General features: G+C 40.8%; 1 protein-coding gene across 4 annotated transcripts in view; it reads right to left on the reverse strand.

Annotated features, from left to right (window-relative positions):
* The window catches only part of DPP6 (dipeptidyl peptidase like 6), a 559,441-nt gene that overhangs the window by 13,033 nt on the left and 523,275 nt on the right, over positions 1–23,133 (reverse strand). For all 4 annotated transcript variants that reach the window (XM_033009667.2, XM_042801789.1, XM_033009666.2 and 1 more), the window contains exons 17-18: positions 5,007–5,054; positions 701–799 (exon numbers count right to left, since the gene is read on the reverse strand). In XM_033009667.2, the coding sequence (XP_032865558.1) occupies positions 701–799; positions 5,007–5,054 (147 nt within the window). The remainder of the gene's footprint in view (positions 1–700; positions 800–5,006; positions 5,055–23,133) is intronic.

Raw genomic sequence — 23,133 nt, forward strand, 5'->3', positions numbered from 1 at the left:
CCACAGACACAGGCAGAAAATGCTTGTCTGTTTGCCACTGGGCTTTTCTGCCTGCCTCTTTGGCATATAGATATGTGGGGAATGATTATACAAGTGGTACAAATAATGTACCAGCTGCAGATATAAACTGCTCCAAGCTTCTGCCTTCTTGTCTCCATGTCAAATCTCTTTTGGCTTTTCTCATAAAGCTGTTTTTTTTTCAACCCTATCAAATGATATGGCTTTCTCAAAGAATCCTGAATGACTCCGATGGGCAGTCATTTTCGAGTCATCTTCATCCACTGCAGTTCAGTATTGTATACTGAAAGGCAGCCACAGCTGTACTCAGCAAGCACATACAGTATCCCACTTCAAACCCATCTCAAATAATACACCAGTCCTACTAGGGAAAATACCCTGAACAATGGGGGCACCACACCGTGTCATTTCCTGGAGTGGCTTTTTCTCTACAAAGAAAATGTTAAAAGGAAAGAAACCCCCAACCCTATAATTTTTGCCTTTCTTCAGCTGCATTCTCATCAAATCCTGTCTCTGTAATAACCTCCTTATGTAGCACATCCTAAGAGAGTGCTTTGCAAAGTGTGAGTTTATTGAGAGCCAAAGTCATTTTTCCTCCTGCCAGTCTAGCCAAGATGACTGTAACGTTTCACAGCAATAGCAGCGAAAAAGAAAAATAAGAGAGAGGAAAGATGCTACTTACTATAATCGTCTATCTTGATTTCCATGTATTCTACCTTAGGCATTTGCCTGTCATTTACAGTCAGCTGCACATTTTCATTTACCTCCAGCTCAAAGATTTCTGAAAGAAGAAGGACAAGATCACAAAAACTTTTGGCTTTGTTTGTGAAAAAGCATTTGAACATTTTATAGCCACCTTAGTATTTGTAACACAAGTTTCCTTATGAAAGAATTTCCTTCTAGTCCTCACAGATGTCTAATTCAGTTAAGTCTTTGAAACATCTTTCAGGTTCTGCATTGGCAAAAAGCTACATTCCTGAAAACAGTGACATTCAGCTGATTTACAGCAAATGGGAATGTGACCTTCTGTGTTGAGGCAGCTGGGTCCCAGTCAGACATATATCTGCCACGCAAAGCTAGGTATCAAATGATACTAAGTACGTGCCCAAGTTATACATAATAAGTGGGGAAAGGGAGGAGACTGTGGAGGGCTTCAGAACAAGGTTGTGCTGCTACATGAGAGAAAATCCATGAGAAGGAAAGCCCTGGGGAGAGAAGAGTGGATGAAGATCATACAGACCTGCAGCGTCAGGTTTTGGAGCAGTTTTGACTTTCAGAGTGTTTTGAGAATTGTTCATTTTGCTTGTGTGTCTTATACAGGGACTCTCTGGGGCTGAAATAGAGGTTTCCTTCCTCCTTCTCAGGATTTAACATTTGTTCCCCATATCCTGCCTATGTGCTCTAACCTACAACCTCAGAAAAAAACAGGTCCTTCCCAGCTGGTAAGGAAAGGGCCCATCTTTAGGAGACGTTTCAGGTTGTATGTCCTAGTTGGTGGGAAATGTCTTCTGGTGATGGTGAGGCTTCTGAGCTCCATGGGGAAGGGATTCAAGGGCTGGGGGAATCCCACTGTGTTGGCAGTGAATCCTGGCCTGGGAAGCCCGTTGCATTGCTCATCTTCATGGCATCGGATTGGGTTTGAACCAGGGGAATCCAGGGCATCACCTCTGACATGTGAACCCAAGGAGGTTTTGAGGTTTACACCAAATTATGTGTTTTACTGACTGTAACTTCCCTTTCGAGGCATGCTGATAAATAGATGTGTAACCCCAGCTGCTCAAATAATACTTATGGCGCCCGATTATCATGCTTTCATTGCCTCTCTGCTTAATAGGCAGGCACAGCACAAAAACACACCCTTCCCAGTTAATATATTTCACAGATCTTTCAGTAATATTATATTGGTTCAATGACTATTCACACTGCTTCTGAAAAGCCTGGTTCATCTCTATTGAAACTACAACCCCCCACAAAAGTGCCAAAACAACAGCCTATTAGGTTTAGTTAAATATTAAGATTCTCATTTAATTATGGCACACACAAGTAGCTTTATCAGCAGAAAGGGGCTTGCCACGTAGGGGAATTTAGTCAAGCCGTTTTATTTGTTCATATAATTGCATTCACAGAAAGCCAGGAAGACTGTGGACGAAATAAAAAAGATTGGCATATCTCCTAAAGGACTTTCTTTTCTGCTTTAGGACCACAGGGAGCTTGTGTCTGTGGAGTACAAATGGTCATTGCTTAATTAAATGTAAGCACGCTATAATATTCAGTGCAACTCACTATTATCAGATTATTGCAGAATACAGAGGCAAACTCCCTTTATAGAGTAATGGGCTCATATTAAATAAGTAAATTCAGTAACATGCAACTGTCAGTTGCCCTTTATTCAAAAGCAAAAGAATGAGGGGAAAAAAAAGGAACCAGGGGAAATGCTAATCATATGCAGAAAATCATGAATTTCAGTAGGGGATGTGTTTTGTGCAAGACTAGATCGAGTTTCCTATGTAATAAATGCTACACATATATATATGTCAAAATTCAACTAGTTTTGGTGTGTTTTATGTTACTTTTTCAAGCGCTTCATTTGCTGTTTCCGCTTTATAGTATCTCTTATTCTATTCACCTGAAAGCATTTTATAAAAGCTATACAGGAGGTTGTATCACAGCTCATGATATATCCTGTACACTATCCTGTACATGCTGTTATAACCAGTCAGCCATCTCCATGCCTATGGTAAACTTAAGGTATTGTGTTTAAGGGGGGAAAAAAGAAAGCCACTGTGGAGCTGTAGGTCAGAGATAACTCTCCTGGCCCCGTGGCAAAATGCTCTGTGTGCTGAAGAGCCTTGCAGGCATATCCAGGGCTGCTCTGAGGTTGTGATCTGCCAGGACACTGCTGAGCCCAGGTCTCTGCTGGGAAGAAGAAGAGTTGATACATCCTTGTGCACAGACTGAGATATGAGTGGTCACTGGTGCAGAAAGATTGAAAAGCTAGGGTCTTGCCATTTGCTTTCAGTAGTACTTAAATAAAGCAATTCCTGTATTATTGCCAGAGCAGCTACAAGTGCCAACTTTTGCTCATTTAAAGCAGAAATAGTTTCACAAGGGACCAGACCAGCACATGGAGCTATACCCCTCGCCTGCTACTGCCAGCAGCAATAACCCTGGCTCCACAGTAAGAGCCCTCCTCTGGACAGCAAAATCAGTCAGCTCCATCATGGCACTTCTATCCAGAAATTATAGACCAGTGGGGAAACTGAGTCACGAGGAAATGAGATATTTATCTCATGGTCACCCTGTAAGCAAGATGATGGCAGATGGTCTAAGCCATCATCCAGGGTAAATTGTGCTTCTTTGCTTTGGCAGCAAAGATCTTTCTTGCTGCTCTTACAGGACAGTCATGAAGCAGTATATTGCTTTAATCTAACTTGCTCCAGCATGCTGCTAAATTTTATGCATGTCTTTTTCTGCAAAGGAACATTTTAATTGGAAAAAAATTTATGGAAAATGATGGAAGGATAAATTACAGTTAAGTGTACAATACATCTCATTAACAATATTGGACACTGTTGACACTAAATGGAACACTGCTGAGTATTTCCATTTTAATGGCAAAGGATACAATATGCCACAAATCAGATTTTAAATTTGATTTTAAAAAATTAAATCATAATTTGGGATTGCACTCTACACATCCTGCTTACAAGCAAAACTTTTCTAGGTGGGGTAAAGGCTTGAAATGCATCTTGCCAACAGAAATTGAGAAAACAGGGAATAAAACAGGGAACACACACAAACTGTATAAAGCAAGATGGATCCTGTACTTTTTCTTACATGTCCTGGTGCCACAGGAGTTTTTCCTTTGACACTTACTATCTTCAGTGGGAAATGAAGCAGCTCATATTTCAAAGAAAACCTTTAGTTTGAGAGCCAAATTCCCTGGTTTGCTCCTTTGCAGCCAACAGCAGTGAGCTGTAAATCCAGTTAAGCTAAACTGATACCAGATAAACTGGCCACGTATAGAGCAGCCATAGTAATGGTGTTGCTTATTATTTGGTTCCTAGCAATGCCTGAACTCACTAACTTCAGGCTAAGGCTGGGATAAATTTTACATTAAAATGAAAGATAAGAGTCTACCATCAAACTGACAGGAACAGATAAATCTTGGTTTCACATAAGATTCAGTCCCACACCCTGCCATGAGGTCTCCTGAGACTGTTGAAAGACAGAAGGGGGCACCTTGGTTTTTGACCCCTGTAGAGAAGGGACAGAGAAAGGCTGTCTATCTGAGGCTTCCTGCCACCCTGGCTTGGGGAAAAAAATAATTTGTATTACTACAGGTGTGAAGGAGGAACCCCATAAACCTCATGGCTCACTGGGCTCTACAGGGAGTCCTAATTAGTCTGGCAATGGCTACAGCCAGTACCAAAGATTTTGAGGGAGAACTCCCTCTATTTGGAATAATTCCAGCTTCACACTGGCATAGATGTGAATCATTAGCGTGAAAAAGCCCTACCAAACAATAAGTTCTACAATGCCCGTGAACAGATCAGGAAACCAGGCAGGGGTACAACTTGTGGAGTTCACTCCTCTGCAGTATCTCTTTCAACCTGGTAATCCATATAGAGTGATTTTTTTTTTTGAAAATCGTGGATAAAGCTAAACGTTTCTTATTTTTGAGTAGGATGTAAATCAATGTTTGCGAAAGACTAACAAAAAGAAAGAGAGAGATCCGGACTGTGCAGTTTTTAAGTAAGTTGATAACAAACATCATGCCCAAACCACTGTCTTCATACCCCAAACAGAAAGCTTTTGAGATGGCAGCACAACAGCTCTGCAAGTCCCTCTGACTTGCAGAAAGCTTGCATTTAGGCAGAGTCTGGGCTCCCTGCTAGAGTCAGTTTACCAAAGAGCAGCTACATCATCTCAGTGTCCTGCCTGGCTACTTTTCTCTGAAGAATTGGAAGGCTCAAGCCCATTCTTACTCTGTGCATCGGTTGTGTTGTGAACAGTCACCATCGGGACTCGGGGACCTTGAAAAGAAGAAGAAAAGAAGTTGGTTAAATATCTATCGAAGCACACACAGATGCACGTGAACCTGGTTTTGAATTCCATGGAGCTGAGGACTCCTGAGACTTGCTTTCCATGCAAGAGTAATCTAAAAAGCAAATCACTCTGGTATTAGAAAGAGTATGAATAAATGACAGTACTGTAGACTGGAAGACATGCGAGGTTTCAAAGCCCTTTCCCAATGGACCACTAAATGCATCTTTCTCTAATTTGTAAACATTAAAATTAGCACAAACACAATTAAATCACTTGCTTTTAAAATTATTCTAATGACACCCAAACATCACAGCACAAAGCATTTACATTTTGTATGCTATGAATAACTGTTGCTGTTTTGCAAATGTTTTGAGTTTTATTTTTTTTTAAATGAATTAAACACCAGTTTGGCACTCACACTAAAAAAGACTACATATGCTGTCATAAAATGCACCATTTGGATACTGAAATCAGTCAGTATTATACAAAGAGGACTATCATTACTATGCAATGCACATGAGTGAACCACAGAATTCATTGCTGTAGGATGCTATAGTCTTTAGGATGTTACAGTCTTTAGGATGCTACATTCTTTACCACAGGATGCTATAGTCTTCAGCACAGGATGCTGTAGGATGCTATAGTCCTTAGCAGAGTGGTCTGGATTCAACTTCTTGTTCAGAAAGTCACCAAGTGGCTGATTGATAGAAAAATGGGATGGTATATGAGACCAGGTTCAATTTGTAGTTGTCAGCTTCTTTCTTTCTGTTTTTCCATTATAATCTGCTGATTGATCCTGGAGACAGGACACTGGGCCAAGATGAGCTTCAGCCTGACCCAGTACAACCACTCATATGTTACTACCATACCTGTTCCTAGTTTTTCCACTGAGTTTGACAATACTGCTCAGGAAGGTGGAAGAAGCACCGCAATTATGAAATGGTTAATTATTAACCTCAGAGATAGTGTTTTTTTTACTTTACTTCCCTTTCCCCATAATGTAATATGATGCAGCACAGCAAGTGTGAGCAGCTGAGGAAAGATCATCTGTGTGCCCAGCAAAGATCCCAACAGCAGGGCCAGAGAGCTCCCATGCTCTGTGAGAGGTTAAGATCATAGATCACAGAAACAGAGTCATAGAGTCTTTTAGGTTGGCAAAGACCCTCAAGATCATTGAGTTCAACCATAAACCTAACACTGCCAAGTCCACCACTAAACCATGTTCCTAAGTGCCACATCTACACGTCTATTAAATACCTCCAGGGATGATGACTCAACCACTTCCCTAGGCAGCCTGTTCCAATGCTTGACAACCCTTTCAGTGAAGAAATTTTTCCTAATATCCAATCTAAACCTGCCCTGGCACAACCTGAGGCCATTCCTCTTGTCCTATTACTTGTTCAATGGGAGAAGAGACTGACCCCCACCTCACTACAACCTCCTTTCAGGTAACTGTAGAGAATGATAAGGTCTCCCCTAAGCCTCCTTTCCTCCAGGCTAAACAAACCCAGTTCCCTCAGCTGCTCCTTATAAGACCTGTGCTCTAGACCCTTCACCAGCCTTGTTGTTCTTTGGACATGCTCCATCACTTCAACATCTTTCTTGGAGTGAGAGGCCCAAAACTGAACCCAGTATTCGAGGTGCGATCTCACCACCCCTTGTGGCAGGACTTCTCTTTTGTATATACTGTATTTCCAGGTGGTGATGGCAAAATTTGGAACCATCTGTACAAAAGACCCAAGAAAGTGTTAGAAACTGTTTCCTACTTTCTCGGGCTCCGGAAGTCTGGTGGCACACTGCTGTCATGCAGGGGAAACCTACCATTGAACTACATTGAATATCAAAAAGCCAACGTTTTTTAAGCTTCAAAACTAAGACAGCTTAAAGAGGGTTGATATTCATTGAAATTTAAGGCCCTTCAAGATGTCTTGAGTTCTTCAACCTACAAGCAAACCCTGTGTGAACACCAGTCATGTGCACCAGAAACTTGCGTAGAGCTGGCTGAAAAAGAAATCCTGGAATTCTGTAACTGACTGTGCACGCAAATGGAAATAGAAACAGGTTACTGTGATCCATCCATACTTGGTCAGTAAGTGAAGAATGTCCCTGAGAGCAAGAAAGACTTTGGGAAGTATAACTGTCAATGGTTTTCCCCATGCTGCCAATAAACCACATCCCATTGCATATTATCAAGAGTGTTTAATGCAGACCTTACCCATACAGAGGCAGAAAAAGGTTTTATTTACAATTAGGCTGGCTGATATGGCAGCCTGACTTTTGTTTCCTAGTAATTGAGAATTCTCTTCACTAACAATCTGATCCCTTTGTTTGCACCATTTTCTTAGAACACAGATAAGTGAGTATAATGCACAGAGGAAAAACATGTTTTGCTCACCAGGATTTAGCTGAACTTACCTTTCTGCTACCAATATACATTGATATGCTGACCACATTTATTTATAAATCTGCCCTGCTTTTTCCCTGCAGTCCCAGAAGCTAGTATGCTGCAAAAGCAACAAACCTAATAAGCAATTCATCATTGGCCTGATAAAATCATCACTGAAAATAAAAGAATCCTCCCAAATGACTTCAATCGGAGCTAAAGCAGTCCTTTAATTAACACAAAAATACCTAACAAAAAGAAAGGGAAAAAGTGAGAAATACGATGCATATAATCATTTTATTTTCTAATCTATATTTCATTTTTGTGTTGGCACTGGAAAAACTGTGAGAAACTAATAAATAAGGAAAAAAGCCCAGTATTTTGTTTAGAAAATTCCATGTATTACATACTGTGTTTCCTTGGTCTCTCAATACCTTACTGTCATCTCCCCAAATCAGTATTTTAAAGTAAGATCCCATACAAAGTAATTCAGTTTTGAGATAAAATAAAATAAAAATATTTTAAAATATACATCAGTATCCTCGAAAAAGTAAGACATGAGTTGCTCAATTTTTATTTTTCAACAAATGAGGAAAAATGGTAAAGACGGAAATCTTCAGAGTAGAATCATCAGGTTTGTGAGAAAGATTACTCTTGATATTAAATATTCCCAATGATGACATTCCAGTTAAACAATGCATTTCACTTGTCAGTGGGTTGAAAGTCATTAAGAAGAAAAAACACTTTTTTAAGGAATTATGTAAATTGCTTATTTCAATGCCAATTTTTAAAGTAAAACAACCTAGTTACATGCTAGGCTATGTCCTTTAGTACGCACACATTGAAAGTCTTTCAACACTCACAAGTCAAGTGCCTAATGCCTGACAGGGATAGAACAAAATTCTTGAAATTAGGAAGTGTATATTCATTATCTTCTTCCCATACTTTATTTTTAAACCTATAACGGTGTGACAGCCCCAGTACACATGCCATCTGGTAAATGCCATCCACTGTCATTTGCAGATCTGAGAGTGAAACCTAATTTGTTCAATGAACTGCTGGGAGCTGACAGAAGCAGAGCGAGGACATCCTCTGCTCCGTGTCTCCTCTCTCCAGAGCCCTTCTAAATGGGCTTTGATTGGGACTCCCGAGCCCTGGCACATTCTGCTGCTTCTGTTGTTTAATCAGCGCTGATGAGCGCCTGCGTCTCCCCGTCCCCCTTGGAAACTTTGCAAACGCTCTGCCACTTGCTTACAGAGGTCCTGAGCACATATGAGTGTCAGGTGCGCATTGGATTTAAGCATTTGCTTGTGCTCCTTGCAGAATAAAACACAAAGTGGTGCACTTTAACGAAGTAAAACAGATACCAGGCTGCTTTGCCCCCAATGTGAAAAGGTCAGAGAGACCCAGCACATACCCCATAACCTGGGTGACTGTTCCCAAAATCACAGGCAGGCCAGTTTCCTGCATGACCAGGGGATGATGATGCTGTTGGATTTTTTCCCCTGGCCTTGGATGTGGAGGGGTAGTTCCAAGCAGGGATGTGATACACTCCAAGGTGTGGGACCTGGCACCGCCTCTCCCTGCCACCACCCCCAAAATTTTGAGGATGCCAGGTGTCACTGTACAGGTTCTGTAACCCTGTTACCCCTCTCTGCATCCCTCTGGCAGGAGCAGGACAGTGCTATCAGCCAGAACTGGCTTGCAGGTTCCACTCCCCTCTCCTCGGCTCCAGCACTGCACCAGCTAACTCCAGTAACTTGACAGCAGTTTTAATGCTGCTGCTTTATTTATAGCTTAAGAGAAAGGACCAAAATGAGTGACAGAAGAACTTCTGTGTGTACAGACATACTCTAAACATTCCCAGATATACGCATCGTTAATAATGATGTATAAATCTCTAGTTACAGAAATGAGATTTTCAATTAATACAGCTAAAAGTCTGGCTTTATCATAAGGCCTTTGACTTTAAAAATGTTACTGTCATTATACATGCTAGAAGTAAATTAAGCCACATCACTATAATGACACAGGCAAATTTATCATCAAATAAGTACTACCTGCTGTGATCTGAAGGTGCACTGAAACTCAGTGCCTCAGTAAATTGACAGGAAAAAACATTGGTTGTGGCTCATCATCAATTTTTTAAGCAGCTTTCATTATTATTATTTCCAAGAGGGTTCTGCTTAAACACTATCAGAAAGAAGCAACTGCAGATATTTAGGTTGGTAAGTTATAGATTTCCAGAATAAAACCAGATAATCATACAACTTTGAGCAAAACATTTACCCGACTTTTGCTTTGTAATACTTTTAAGAGAATATTCAACAGTATGCCTGATGTTTTCATGATCTAAACAGCATAGGGAATTATATCAGAACTTTAAAATTAAAGTAGTAAAAAAAGAATATGAAGTAAAATTGCAAAAAAGGCAATCGAAGATTTTATATATATATATATATATATAAAAGGAAAAAAAAAAAAAAAGAGGAATTGTCTTATTCTTATCATCCATATTCTCAAAGGCTTCAATGTGGCAGATAATTTGAGACCAGAAGCTAAATTCACAGTGTGTAAACAATGAAAATTCAAATACTCTCTGCCAGCGCCACCAGCATATCTCTTAAGCGCTGATGAATGATTTAAAAGAGCAGCTGCAAGCAATGGAAGCTGAGAGGTCTGGCTCTGCACAAGTGAGATAATTGGCAACAGCCATCTCTGTGTACAGATTCCAGATCTCTTTATTTGCTAATCCATGAATTATTTATACATGCTGAATAAAGTTCATATGTTGGGGTGATATTATCAGCCTAATAAATAAAGACATGGGGAGTTCCATGAGCCACTTCTTACAATTAAAATATTTTCCCATTTACAGTATTTTCCAGTCTCTGCTGCAGACAGATGTTCGTGCTGTTTGCTTTGGCAACCTTGTTGACACAAACATCAAACAGATTTGTGGTGCTATTCACCCTCCCCAAGGCATTTAATTTTTTAATCTAATCTTTACTTTCTCAAATGTAGCTTGTCTTGTAAAATAATCAATACTGTCTTGTTCTCGGGCAACACTCAGGATTGCACAAACCACACCAACGGTACTGCTTGTTTCTGTCCTGTCTGATACTAGTCATAAATTTCATGTTTATTTTACATAGAGCAGAAATGAATCTGGTTGTTCTGAGGCAGCTTCAGCTAGCAGTGTCTAGAAGGCAAATGAGCAAGAGATTTGTTCTTAATTATACTACACAAAATAGGTCTGATGAGTTCTTCAAAAGGTTGACTGAGTGAATAAGCCTGGTTAGGTCCTCTGTCCATTCCATGGGGTTTTGAGAGGCGCCTGCAAACAGTGGTGTGGGAAGCTGGGCTGACGATAACTGGCTCCATCTCACTGCCTGTCCTATGGTCACTGAAACACAGGACATGTGACCTCTGGGTCTAGGAAGAATCTCCCTTGCTTATTCGGGTAATTGTGTATTATAAATATATTGACAAATACCCTCTAAATATAACTCTGTTTTCGCTGATGTAATTCCTACTGATGTCTCGCTCTTCTGGCAGGAGCTGCCTTCTAACTTGAAGCTACACTGGCTGTCACTCCAATTTACACCTTTTTGGGTTTGTTCCAACAAGCTGTTTTCTACTAATCATGAGTATTCCCATTCCCATTATAGTTAGAGCAGTCATGTGTCACCAAAGCTCTCATTCAGTAGGATAAACTAGATCATTTTAGCTCCCTTTTGTAAGATAGTTTCTTTTCCTCTTATTCTTTAATGCAAGAGTGCTTTACATTCAATTCCTCCTTCCTGAACAGAAATGACCAGGATTCTACCCCTGCTGCAGAGGACGTCTTATGTGGTCGTTATACAGTGAAACTGCTACTTGCCCAGTTCTGTGGAAAATTGCCTGATCCACCCTAAAAGAGCGTTTGCCTTTTCCATGACCACAACTGGTAGGCAGTTGACAGCCACTCAGTGATCAGCATTGCATGCCCAGGCACCAACATGATCTTCTGAGGCATTTGTAATTTTTGAGCTTCAAGCATACAACACAAATTCTTGCCTTCAGTCACCATGTGCTTAATTTTGCTCTTTATGTTATCAATTTCTCCCACTCCAGCCCTGTAAGACAGCCAGCTTCTCTGGTATTTATCTCTGCCTTCTGATGATACTTATCAGCTTTGTGGCCTTAACAAACTCCATTTGCTGCATCCAGCTTTGGGTTCCCAGGCTGCCAGGGAACAGTCCAAGTAAGGTCGTTCCCAAGACCAGCTCCCAATGAACCCTGCTGCTGATCTCCAATTAGCCTTGTATTTCGCTTCATTATAATTTACTGCCTTCTTTCATTTAGCTGGTACTTAACCTTCCCTTACAATTCCTTCACTAATCCCCATCCTCTCCCTCTTAATTAATATCTCCAATGAGGTATCACATTGAGTGGGCTGAGTGAAAGCATTTCCTTCCTTTCATGAGGTTTTGGCTAAGGTTTTCAAAAGCTGTAATGCAATAATATACATGGATGGTTCCAAAGAGGAACGTGTAAAACCTACAGTCTCCAAGAAAAGTTGCAGGTAGATTCATCCATTACAGTGATAAGATCATCTGTGAAAAGGAGGTATGTTAGGAGAAGTAGCTTGCAGAGCTCCTGAACCTGACAGAGCACCATGACTGTATACCCAGAGACGTAAACACCAGAGGTAGGAGGGAACCACTCCAGCTCACTGGATGGAGATCACTGACTTCCCAAAAGGCTAAGGTATTTTGTTCTAGTACGCTGGTTCACATCTATGGTTGGAAGAATGAATCTGAACAGAGAAATCCCCATACCCAACTCTCTCTTTTTTCAATTTCTGTTCTATTTTCTGCTATTTCTAATTGAATCCTTCATTAATTTAAACTCTTTCAATTCAATTTTAATCCAGGCTTTCAGCAAACTTTGAAAAGAGATGAAAGCAAAAGTTTAACATTTATCTCTATTTTTAAAATGTAAGTTTCTTGCTGGGTAAGTATATGCTAAACCTAAGAGAAATACCGTATGTGGAGGAACATGCCTGACATTTTCTGTATTCTTTGCCTGCCTTGGAATGTCTCTGGATAACTCAGGATGCCCAGGGAGGTTGTGCACTCTCCATTCTTGGAGGCTCTGAAGACAAATCTAGACACAACCCTGAACAACCTGGTCTGATCTCTTCTCTGACACTGTTTGGATCAGGAGGTCGTACTAGAGACCCCCTAAAGTTCCTTCCAACCTGAATTCTTCTAGGATTTTGTGATTCCATGATTAAAAAGTATCACAAATGGCAGTGCTGTCATGATGGAGAGACTGTGTAGCCATGTCCTGGTAGAGCTGTGGAAGGGGAGGCGGAGTGTTGCAGTCCCTGTTACTCCTCCCAGCTCCTCTAATAAACCTACTGTTGGTATATTCAAGGGAAAATGGTATTTCCTTGTAAACATAGCATGAAAGAAAATATTCTCTTCTCAGTGCCATTTACAACTCATTAACACTGACAGAATAAAACTCCACTGTATATTTTGTGTTTATTCCATTAAAAGCCTAGTATAAATTGATTTAGATAATCTTAATATATTATTTTCCATAAGTAAAATTCACTTGCAAGAAAGTAATGGTATCCTAGATAGTTAACTAACTGATGCTGAGTACTAACTTTAACAAAAAACTGCCATGTAAATAACATTGCTTCACATTGTCTAGTTATTAAGCTGTTTTCCTCTCATGAGTTCTCAGGTTTTAATATATCCTTAATGTACTGACTGAATTAATAAAGGACTAAACAAATATCATGCAAACAGAAAACAAAAGCCAGCAATAAACCTTACAGCTGGTCCAGCTGGCAAACAAGGTGAAAGAAGCAGTTTTCCTTAGAGGAAGCTTTAAATCTTGTGGGATGGTAACATCTGTACTATCCACTGCAGCATAATGAGTTCAACCAAGGTCGCTCATATAGCTGGAAATAACGCACATGCACCCAAGTCTCAACATGCAGGAGGCCACTGCCTGATTTGTGAAGCTTCATTATTTGAAGCATTGGAGGAAGCCTGTTGTCATGGTCATTTATCTCCTATGAGTGGAATTCAGATAAAATTTTATATGTGCAGAATGACCGAATGACAAGAACCCTGGCTGCAAGCAGATGATAGATCACCGTCCTCTGGGCAATGCCAGACAGCTCATATTTACAAGCAAGAGTCTGAAAGAAAACAGGATCAAAGCATGTAAAAGCAAGGAACACATAGTGCTATGCAGAGTGAGGTAATTTTAAAGGGGACAGGACTTTTACTTTCATTCCACAATCTTTTTTTTACCCCATGCACTGAGAATTACAGGTGTTTTCTATTAATTTTATTATTAAATATTAATGTATATTTTTTCCACTTGTTCTATGTCACTGAGTATTTATGGGTACTTTACACTGCATGAAAGATGGATAACAATACAGTGAAATATTTTATAACACAAATTAATTGTCTTCTTAAAGGAAGACAAAAGGTAACTGGAACACCCACAAAAGCCACCATTTTAATTAATCTCAGCCTACTTTACTAACAATGTTGTTAACAGCTGACAGAAAAGAAGATCTCTTTCAAATTCCAAATCACTAATAGCATCCTCTCTTTTCCTGGAGAAAAAGCTCTTGTGGTATCTTCTGTTTGTGCAAAAAGGATTTTTCATATCAGTCTGCTATTTTGAAGCTGTACGAGCACGTGAGGGAGTGAGAATGAGCTCTCCCCACCCCATCCTGCCTTCACTCATGGGATTTCTGACCCATGAACTACACACAAAGAAGTTCAGATGCAAGAGCCAACCTCGGCTGTTGAGTAAGAAAGGGAGTCAAGTGAATGCAAATGTGAATTATATAGTAATTATAATATAAATAGGACCCAGAGATTAAGTCTGTGAATGCTTTCAAACAGCAGAAACTAATTTAAGCTTCATAAGCCTCAGGAAAAGTTCCAAAAGGTCACAGTTTGCCTGGAAGCGCTAATTACAGCCTCTTGCTACTGGGTATACAAAACTCAAGTGTTGTTGTAATCATCCATGTATAGGAAACCTTTCTGGTCACAACAGATAACAGTCACCCAGTGACCTAATATGTCTTCCAGTCCTCACGGACATACAGCGCTGTGGTCCTCCAAGATGTATTGATGAAAAATACTATAAGGTGCTTTATAGGTGGTTGTTGCGTTTCACAGCAAGGCGAGGTGGGGCACAGAGAGGCACAGCCAGTCGGGACCACAGGTAGGAACCACCTTCCCTGAGCCCCCTCCTCCCGCTCACCACCTTGGAGCTATTGCTTATGGTGCCTGCAGTAAGGAAAGTATCTAAAGTTGGCTCCTATCCTTGGCTGGGTCTTCAGAGCTATTGACATGACTATACTGAAATGTGGTGGCAGCTGGTGTGTATCCCAGTAGTAAAATCTGGGCAGGAACCTTTCACATTTATTTAAAGCAGGGTGCTCCTACTGCGCTTCTCTGTTTGTAGGCTCTTGACTCAGTTAATAAAACTCCTTTACTGTGCTAGTAGTTATTTCAGCATCTAATTAAGCTTCTTTAGACTACCTCAACGAAGTCATTTATTATGATCCTCGCCAAAGGTCACCTGAATTGTCAAGCTTTGGCCCTCTTAGCAGGACCAGCTGCACTTAGAGAGCATTCATTTGAATTTCAGTAAGAAGTGCTTCAGAGACCCTCTAAGATGCTTTGCCATTACCATGATGGGTAGTTTTACGATATTATTAGATGACACTAAACACACATGCTTCAGAAATATTTCCAGGCAGCAGGCTTTCTATATAACTAAGTTTAAGTAGAGATTAAATGTAGGTATTTCCCCTCTGTGCATTTAATGTTAGTTTCAGGCCCTGGAGTGAGATATTTATACCCACAGCAGCAAGCTTTCCCCAGTCATCTGCCAGAGATGCCCCAAGCCACGTGGAGTGGTTACCAGGAGAGGTTAAATAGCAACTTCAGCTCCTTCATCTCCCAAAAGCATGAGAAAGAGTTTCTACCATTTTAACCTGGGTGTTATCGACAGAAAACACTCTTAATGAAACACTGTCCCTGCAGTCTTTGACAAGCAAACACTTTTTTTACACTGTTCAAATCCTTCTCAGAAGATCAATACTTCTGTATCACCCACAAGTAGCAAATTGCACACACGTACACATCTAAGGACCCTCCAAAACAAAAAAAACGCAGGATGAAATTTCCCCTCACAGCTGCACTGGCTCTCCCGGTTCCTGACATACTCACAGTGCTGTAAAAACATATAATACATAATGACATGCTTTAAGCCAAAATGGGTTATTATATTTTTCATAACTGCTTTACTGCTGCTATAACTCAAAACTCAGTCCCTCGTTCAAGAGATTGTTGCCTATCTCTAAAGGCACGGAGCAACGCTACGGTGGCACGGGAGGCTGGTCTTGCTGGAGTCCCGTCCCGACATGCCAAGAAGCTCCTCTGCTGCTCCGGGTACCTCCAGCTCCCGCTGCGGCTGGTGGAGTTAAGAGCATTCAGCACCTGGGAGAACTGGCCCCACACTTATTAAGGCCTGCAATGTAATTACAGACTAGTTATTGAATTGCTATTGAGACGAAACATCGTGCAGTGCTGTGAGCTAACAGCAAACGTGTGCAGCCATGCCTTGTTAACTCTTCACTCCAGTATGATTTAATCATTTTACATGCTGGTTTTGTTGTGGGAATGCTCTCCTGCATACTAATAGAACGGTCTCTGCTAGGAAGGTTTCTCTGCAGTGAATAGATTGAAGATTCACTGAATCTTTCAAAACCACTTTGGTAATTTATCCATCCAGGAGCCTCTATGCCCCTTATTGTCACTGCACATCTGAGCATTGCAGGCAGTAATGGATTTTATTTTCACAACACCTCTAGGAAGCTGGAATTACAAGACCTGCTTGAGTTGTCTAAAGGAGACTGTGACAGAGAAAATCAAACCCATGTGTCCTAACTAGCATTTTGCATCTAGTTAGGACTTCTTGGACCACTGTTACCAAATGTGTCTTTAAACTGTCCATGTCTACATACAGGCCAACAAATTAAAACAACTAATATAAAAACCACCTGTTTGTAAGTATATGTATCATAGGTGTCCACATTCAACTCAGGATTTAGAGAATGAAACAGTACTATAGAAATAACATGATTATTTTGTTAGAGAAAGGGAAAAAATAAAGCAACGCACCTACATTTTGCAGGTATATTTGCCTAAATATTGAGTTGTTTTATAGTCCATAAATAGCAAAATATATCCAAGGAAGAGCTGTGTACTTTCATTATTGTTTGCACTGATGTTTACGTGAGCATAACAACTATTAAGAACAATCTGGTTCTGGGAACACTATTGATGAGACTGTGATATGCAAGATTTCTATGTGATATGTAGGGCAATACATGAACAATGTAGTTAGGTTTTGTGGACAAAACGTTGCTTTATGAACTTGTGCTTTATGAATGGTAGACATCTCCCATTGCTTTATGGCTCCTGGCATCTGCTTGTCCATAGTTAGGCTAAAAATCCTTGTTTCCAGATTTTCCACAGCTTTCCAGGGATGGTAGGTCTGGCCCAAATGGCACAGGTTAAAAGGTCTGATTAAATGAAGGAATGGAGAAAGATGTAGAAAGAGGTTCATTATTTTCCTGCCTGGAGGCATGAGCCAACCTCTTATTGCAGGAGCTGGGCAGACATGTCCCTGATGGGTACATTATTGCAAAAATCCTGAAGAGGATAATTACGCACTATCCACTGATAGAGGCAGGCTACAGAGCTAGACACATTTCTGGTCTGTTCCAGTAGACAGTGGTGGTTTTCCTTGGAGTGCTGTCTTGCAATATGAGGAAGGAAATGAAGGTCATGATACTTGACTCAAGATGTGGCCATAGGCGAACCGCTAATTCTTGCTGTACCTCTGCTCCCTACTTTGTAAAAGCATGAAATGATCATCTGGGCGAAGGTTGCAAAGGGCTTTACACATATTTCCATAACTCATCTTAAACACCTAGTGCAGTATTTATTTTACCATCAATAAAACTTCTACTCCCTCTTCCCTGTATCCTGATAAATCTCAATATAGAATTATCCTGAGATATTAAGTAATATTAAGCTCTTCCCGTTCAAAGAGACATAGATGTACACACTACTGCCAAGACTATCCCTGTGATGATCCCATGGCCCCCTCGTATTAATGGAGAAACTGAAGCAAAATATGATTTGATTCACAAATCTATCTATGAAAGACGAATGTCATGACCTTCTTTACTGAGGCAGAAAGGATTCAGACACTTCTATTCAGAAAGTATACCCCTAGCAGTGAAAATCCCTGTTTTTTTTGTGGTGAATATTACAGACAAAAATTTCTCATGAGTGATATGCTAGAGCTAGTACATTTTTGTGAAGATATTTGTTGATTAAAACTCATACATCTAGTATTTTATGGGATTTTCAGTGAAAAAAATTCCCCAAACTCAGAATTATAGAAAGTGCAGATGAAACAGATTGAATCCATGAGAAGATGGGCAAATTAAAATGTTACTTTGTACAGTGAAATTCATCAACAGATCCAAGCACTTCATTGGTTTTAATTCAGCGTTTCTTTGAAAGGCATTCAAGCCTATCCATATCAGAATCCCATGAGAAATAAAATACTAGGACATTTTCCAAAATATCTATCTCCTCAAAAAAGACAAAGTCTTTATGCAGTAATGGCATCTCAGTATAGTCACAATAATAGAAACAGTGCCCAGAATTTTACATTTACTTACATAAAAAAAAAAAAAAAAAAAAAAAAAAAGGGTTTTAAATCCTTGAGCTGAACTATGCCAATGGTAATGGTGCTGGATGTTGGAGTTCCAAAGGATGTTCCCACCCACCCGGCTGTTGGCTGCTTGTCTCACACCGTACAGCACCAGGCTATGGAACACATAAGGCAGCATTAATGACCCTGTTTTCCCACTTTTCTGACCACCCGCAGCCCTTCTTAAAAGTACTTTTGCACAGGAGGGCTGGATAGCGGCTTTTAGTAAAAAGCCCTTGCCATGTTATTAGAAGAAAGGAGAGGTGCTAACTGGGTTTAGAAAGATTGATCAAGGACATGAGCCCCATTTTGAATCCTGGTCCCAATAAACATAAATTCTGAGCTGCTGTATTCTCTTAAAGCAGCCTTCACTATAAATTAATGATTTAACTTAATGTCTTTTGTAACTTAGACTCACCTATACTAAGAATTTCTGTATATATGGTATCCTCCAGAAGTGAAAGCATACATTTCAGACATGTATCATCTGTGTGGGCAGGATCCTGTGTTGCGACCACATCAGAGGGGAAAAATTTATAACTGTAAAATGATTCCAAAATGTGGTTTTAGACCTCTCCATACTGGGCCTTGCTAAATCGTACCCTGGACTCTACAGTGTTAAAATGTGATTAAAAATGAGGTCAAGACAACCTGCCACAAAGCAGAGCCATATGATTTGAGGAAACTTGGTAGTGAAAGTCTTTACTGACTCCAATAAAAATCTCAAAAATAAAAGAAATGTAGAATTATAAAAGGACTTTTTAATGCTCAGAATAAACTTAATAAGTGGAAGCAGGAAGTAATGCTCTTAAGTGTTCCCATGTCCAGATGGTGTTTCCATATTCCACCAAGAGGGAGAAAAGAAGATAACTAAATTCTCAAGAAACAGTCTAACGAGCTGAGATGTTTATAGATATCTGCTGCCTCTATAAAGAGTATACTTGCAGCACTTGTCTTTAAAACTCATAAATACATAGATAGAATTAATTATATGTACAATGGCATGAGTAACTTGAGTCAGATTATCTCTAATTTGGTTGTGTTTCTTCTTCATTAGTATGAATCATTCTCAAAGGAGATCCCGAAATTCCAAAGTTTTCCTACTCTGTGATTTTGCACCACTTGTTTTCTGTTTATGGGACTGAACCAGGATTTTATCTGGCAGGACCCAAGAACTATAAATCCTATTTATAAAGATTTCCCAGGCCTATAGACATCTTTCAGTACTGTAGGTCCAGGAGTGTAGTTACAGGGATGTTGTCATCGTGGCTGCTGGCTCAGAGGACATACCGGGGGAAAAGCAGACATATACCCAGATAAATCCCTTTCCTGTTGGTTCTTTAGGTATTTTATCAAGCACAGCTAAGTTAAAACATATCATTTTTGCTCTACATATACAAAATTGCCTGCTAATAAAGGCAGAAATGACTTCATTCTTGTTACCTGTGATTAATGATCTACAGCATCTAGGCTGTCCTGGGTTGAGTGAGTGGTGGAGTTTTTTGGTGGCAGGGGAGGGGGCTATCGGGGTGGCCCCCTGTGAGAAGCTTCTCGAAGCTCCCCCAGCTCCACGTCAGCTCCACTTCTGTTTGGGAAATTGAGCCAATCGGCTGCGCCTCTGCGATAACGTATTTAAGAGGGGACGTGGTGACGGGCAGTGGGACTTGTGAGGAGGAGTTGCTGCAGCTGCATGAACACCAAGGTCAGTGGAGGAACGGAGGAAGAAAGGAGGGGGGAGGTGTGCCGGAGCAGAGACCCCCCTGTATCCTGTGGTGAGATGGCAGGGCGCCCCCCCCCTGCCACCCATGAAGATCTACAGTGGAGCAGACATTGATTTATGGCCTGTTGCTCCTGCTCGGATAATCAAGGTTCTGTGCCCGAAGAAGGCCGGGGTCTCATGGGAAAAGGCAGCCCCGCTGCTGTAATTCAGCGCTGGGAGGATTGCAGCATGCGGGGGAGTCCCACGCCGGAGCAGCTCGGGAAGGGCTGCAGCCGTGGGAGGGAATCCAGTCGGAGGGAGTTAGTGACCCATGACGGAGCAGTGTGGGGAACGCTGCGGCCCGTGGGAGGAATTCAAGTCAGAGAAAGTTTGTGGAGGACTGTCTCCTGTGAGAGGGGGACCACGATGGAGCAGGGGGGAACAAGTTTTGGACACTCCCCTCACCGAAGATGAAGGAAGTGGCAGCACTGACTGCACCCCCCATTCCCTGCCCCTGCGCCACTGGGGGAGGAGGTAGAGATATCGGGAGCAGAGCTGAGCCCAGGAAGAAGGGAGGGGGGTGGGGGGAAGGTTTTTCTCAAGATGTGGCAATGCTTCTCACTGTCCTACTCTGTTATGTGTTGTTAGTGTCTGTAATAAATGTATGTCTTTTTTTTCTTCCCCTAACGAGTCTGCCTTTTGCTCGTGATCATAAAAGGGGGATTTTCCCCCATCCCAGTCCTATCTTGAACGCCAAGCCTGGCTCTCTGTCCCTTCTCATTGCCGGAGGGGAAGGGAGAGAGAGGTGCTGCATTGTGGTTGGCTGTCAATCAGGCCTAAACCACAACAAGGCTAAGCTACTGATAAACACAGTGCCAGAGAGGACATTCAAATCAGGTGATAATACTTCAACATTTTTGTTAGAAGAGTCTATTTTCCTTTCTCCAAAGAGAAAGACAACTTTAAAGTCATTTGACCTCCACAATACTGACAGTAAAGACTACCAGTAAGCTACAAACACAGGTTCCAGCAGAGATAATCTTCAAAGAGCTAGGATAAACTACAGTGATTTTATGGCATCTTGAATCAAAACAATCCTACTGTTTCTTGAAAAGGAGGAAGGATTTGAGACCTATAGAAGAAGATAGTGTTCCCTGTTCTGTTACACTGTTGTCTCTTCTCAAAGTGAAAGCTGATTTTTCCCAAATTGGTCAATGAATGAAAACATAATACACAGTGCAGTGGCAATGGCACTTCTCTATCACCAGCAACCATGCCAAGCATGAGACAATAGCTTTCTCTTAGCCTTCATTACAGTCCTCTCCCCTCTGTGTAACTACCAATTTTCTTTGTGTCATCCCTAAAAATGATTAATCCTTTCCTGATAATGCATGATTATGGAGAACTTTAATTAGCAGGCTGGTAGGCATTCTATGAACAACACCCCCCCTATCATTTTCATCTTGTATTAAATTACATTAATTGCAGTAATGTATGCATGTGATAGAGGTCTTCCTCACAATTCCTCTTGTCTTAGAGCCAAAAGGCATTAACCCTTTGTGGGGAACCTCACATCTCCCAAGGTGCATTGAGCCATCCAGGATCAGTTTATGGCTGAGGTCAGTTGATGGAGACTGACCATCTAATATAAAGGATGTGACGTTGCCGCTGTCTGCAAGAGCAGGGACTTGAATCCCAGGATCCAGAATATCTTTGCCAGTTCTGTTTGTTCAAGCAGAAGTCTCAGAGACTTCACAGATTTTTTAGGAGAGTTGTGACACTATAACCAACCCTGCTACTCAGAGTACCAAAGCACAAGTTAGCCTGTAGCAGAAATGGTTGCACGTCCTTTCTTCCCCCATCAACAACCTCACTAGAACACAAGTTTTAAGAGTGCTGGCAGGTTAAACTGGGGAGAAAGGGAAGGAGTCATTGAAGACAAGGTGCATCTATTTAAAATGGAAATACTAAAGCACTACACAGCTGACTACAGTGGTAGCTGTTGATAAGGCTTCAGAGAAGAAGGAGCTATCACCTGAAAATGTACTTCAGTGTTTTACTAGATCAATGTCATTCAGCCTTGCACCATACTTGTCTAAGCCCCACTAGAGAAACAGGAATAAATTGCTTTCTGCAGACAAAACTTGTAATATTTTACCATTTTCTCTATGCAATTGAATTTTATCCAGATGAGAAAACTCTATCCTCAATTAAATTTATCTAAAAAGTAGCAAACCCCTTCCATCCAGATCTTACTTCCATTTATCTTAGAGGGAATCACTGGTAGTGCCTGTTCTGGTTTATGAGGGGAGACAGAAGTGTAAGCCCATATCTTATGATGAAGATGACAGTAGGAGTGACCTTGCTCCAGCACATACTGCTTTTTTGACAGTGGCTAGAGGAGATAGATAACATAACAGCAGTCTGCAAAGCATCATAAGCATCATGTTTCCTTAGATCCAGCTACGGTAATTCAATCATAAGCATATAAAATTAGATGAAAAATAAGGTAACTAGCCTTCTGGGACTGAGCAATTGCAATAAATGTTGTCTCTTGACAGTAAGCATTACATTGTCCTCTTGAAAGAGAGGTTACCTTTTATTACAGAATACTTCTCTCATTTCAGTCTGTGCCAGGTAGCACTGCTGTTAAGCACAGTCTGCAGAACAGCAAAAAATCCTTTAAGACAATTATATACTGTCTCTAAGGTACCAAAACAGTGAGTAGAAAACTTCCAACTCTCAACCTTTGGGAGCAAATGAGCAATGCCTGACCTTTCTTTCTTTCTTTCTTTTTTTTTTTTTTTTTTTTTTTTTTTTTTACGATATGTTTTCGCTTTCCATTGCCTTTCACTTAAGTATTACAGAGTACTTTGCATGCATCAGTTGCTTAACCAAATCTTCTAAACCTTGTCATCCATTTTAGGGTAGTTAAGCTGAGCCACAGTCATGTCTGTGTCTCTAAACTCAGAGATGTTTGCAACTGAAGATCACAAAGCAAGTTAATAAAAAGGATAGAGTGAAACAGGTATGGTGGAGGTTAGTCTCTAAGTATCAGTACAGAAATTGTTTTTAAACCACAAATACTTGCCCATGCATATGTCCTTTTGTAGGTAGTCACAGAATATACAGCGAGACCTGAGCTCTGGGTGCT

This window comes from Tyto alba, unplaced genomic scaffold, assembly GCF_018691265.1.
Source record: "Tyto alba isolate M040663 unplaced genomic scaffold, T.alba_DEE_v4.0 Super-Scaffold_38, whole genome shotgun sequence".
Taxonomy (NCBI): Eukaryota; Metazoa; Chordata; class Aves; order Strigiformes; family Tytonidae; genus Tyto; species Tyto alba.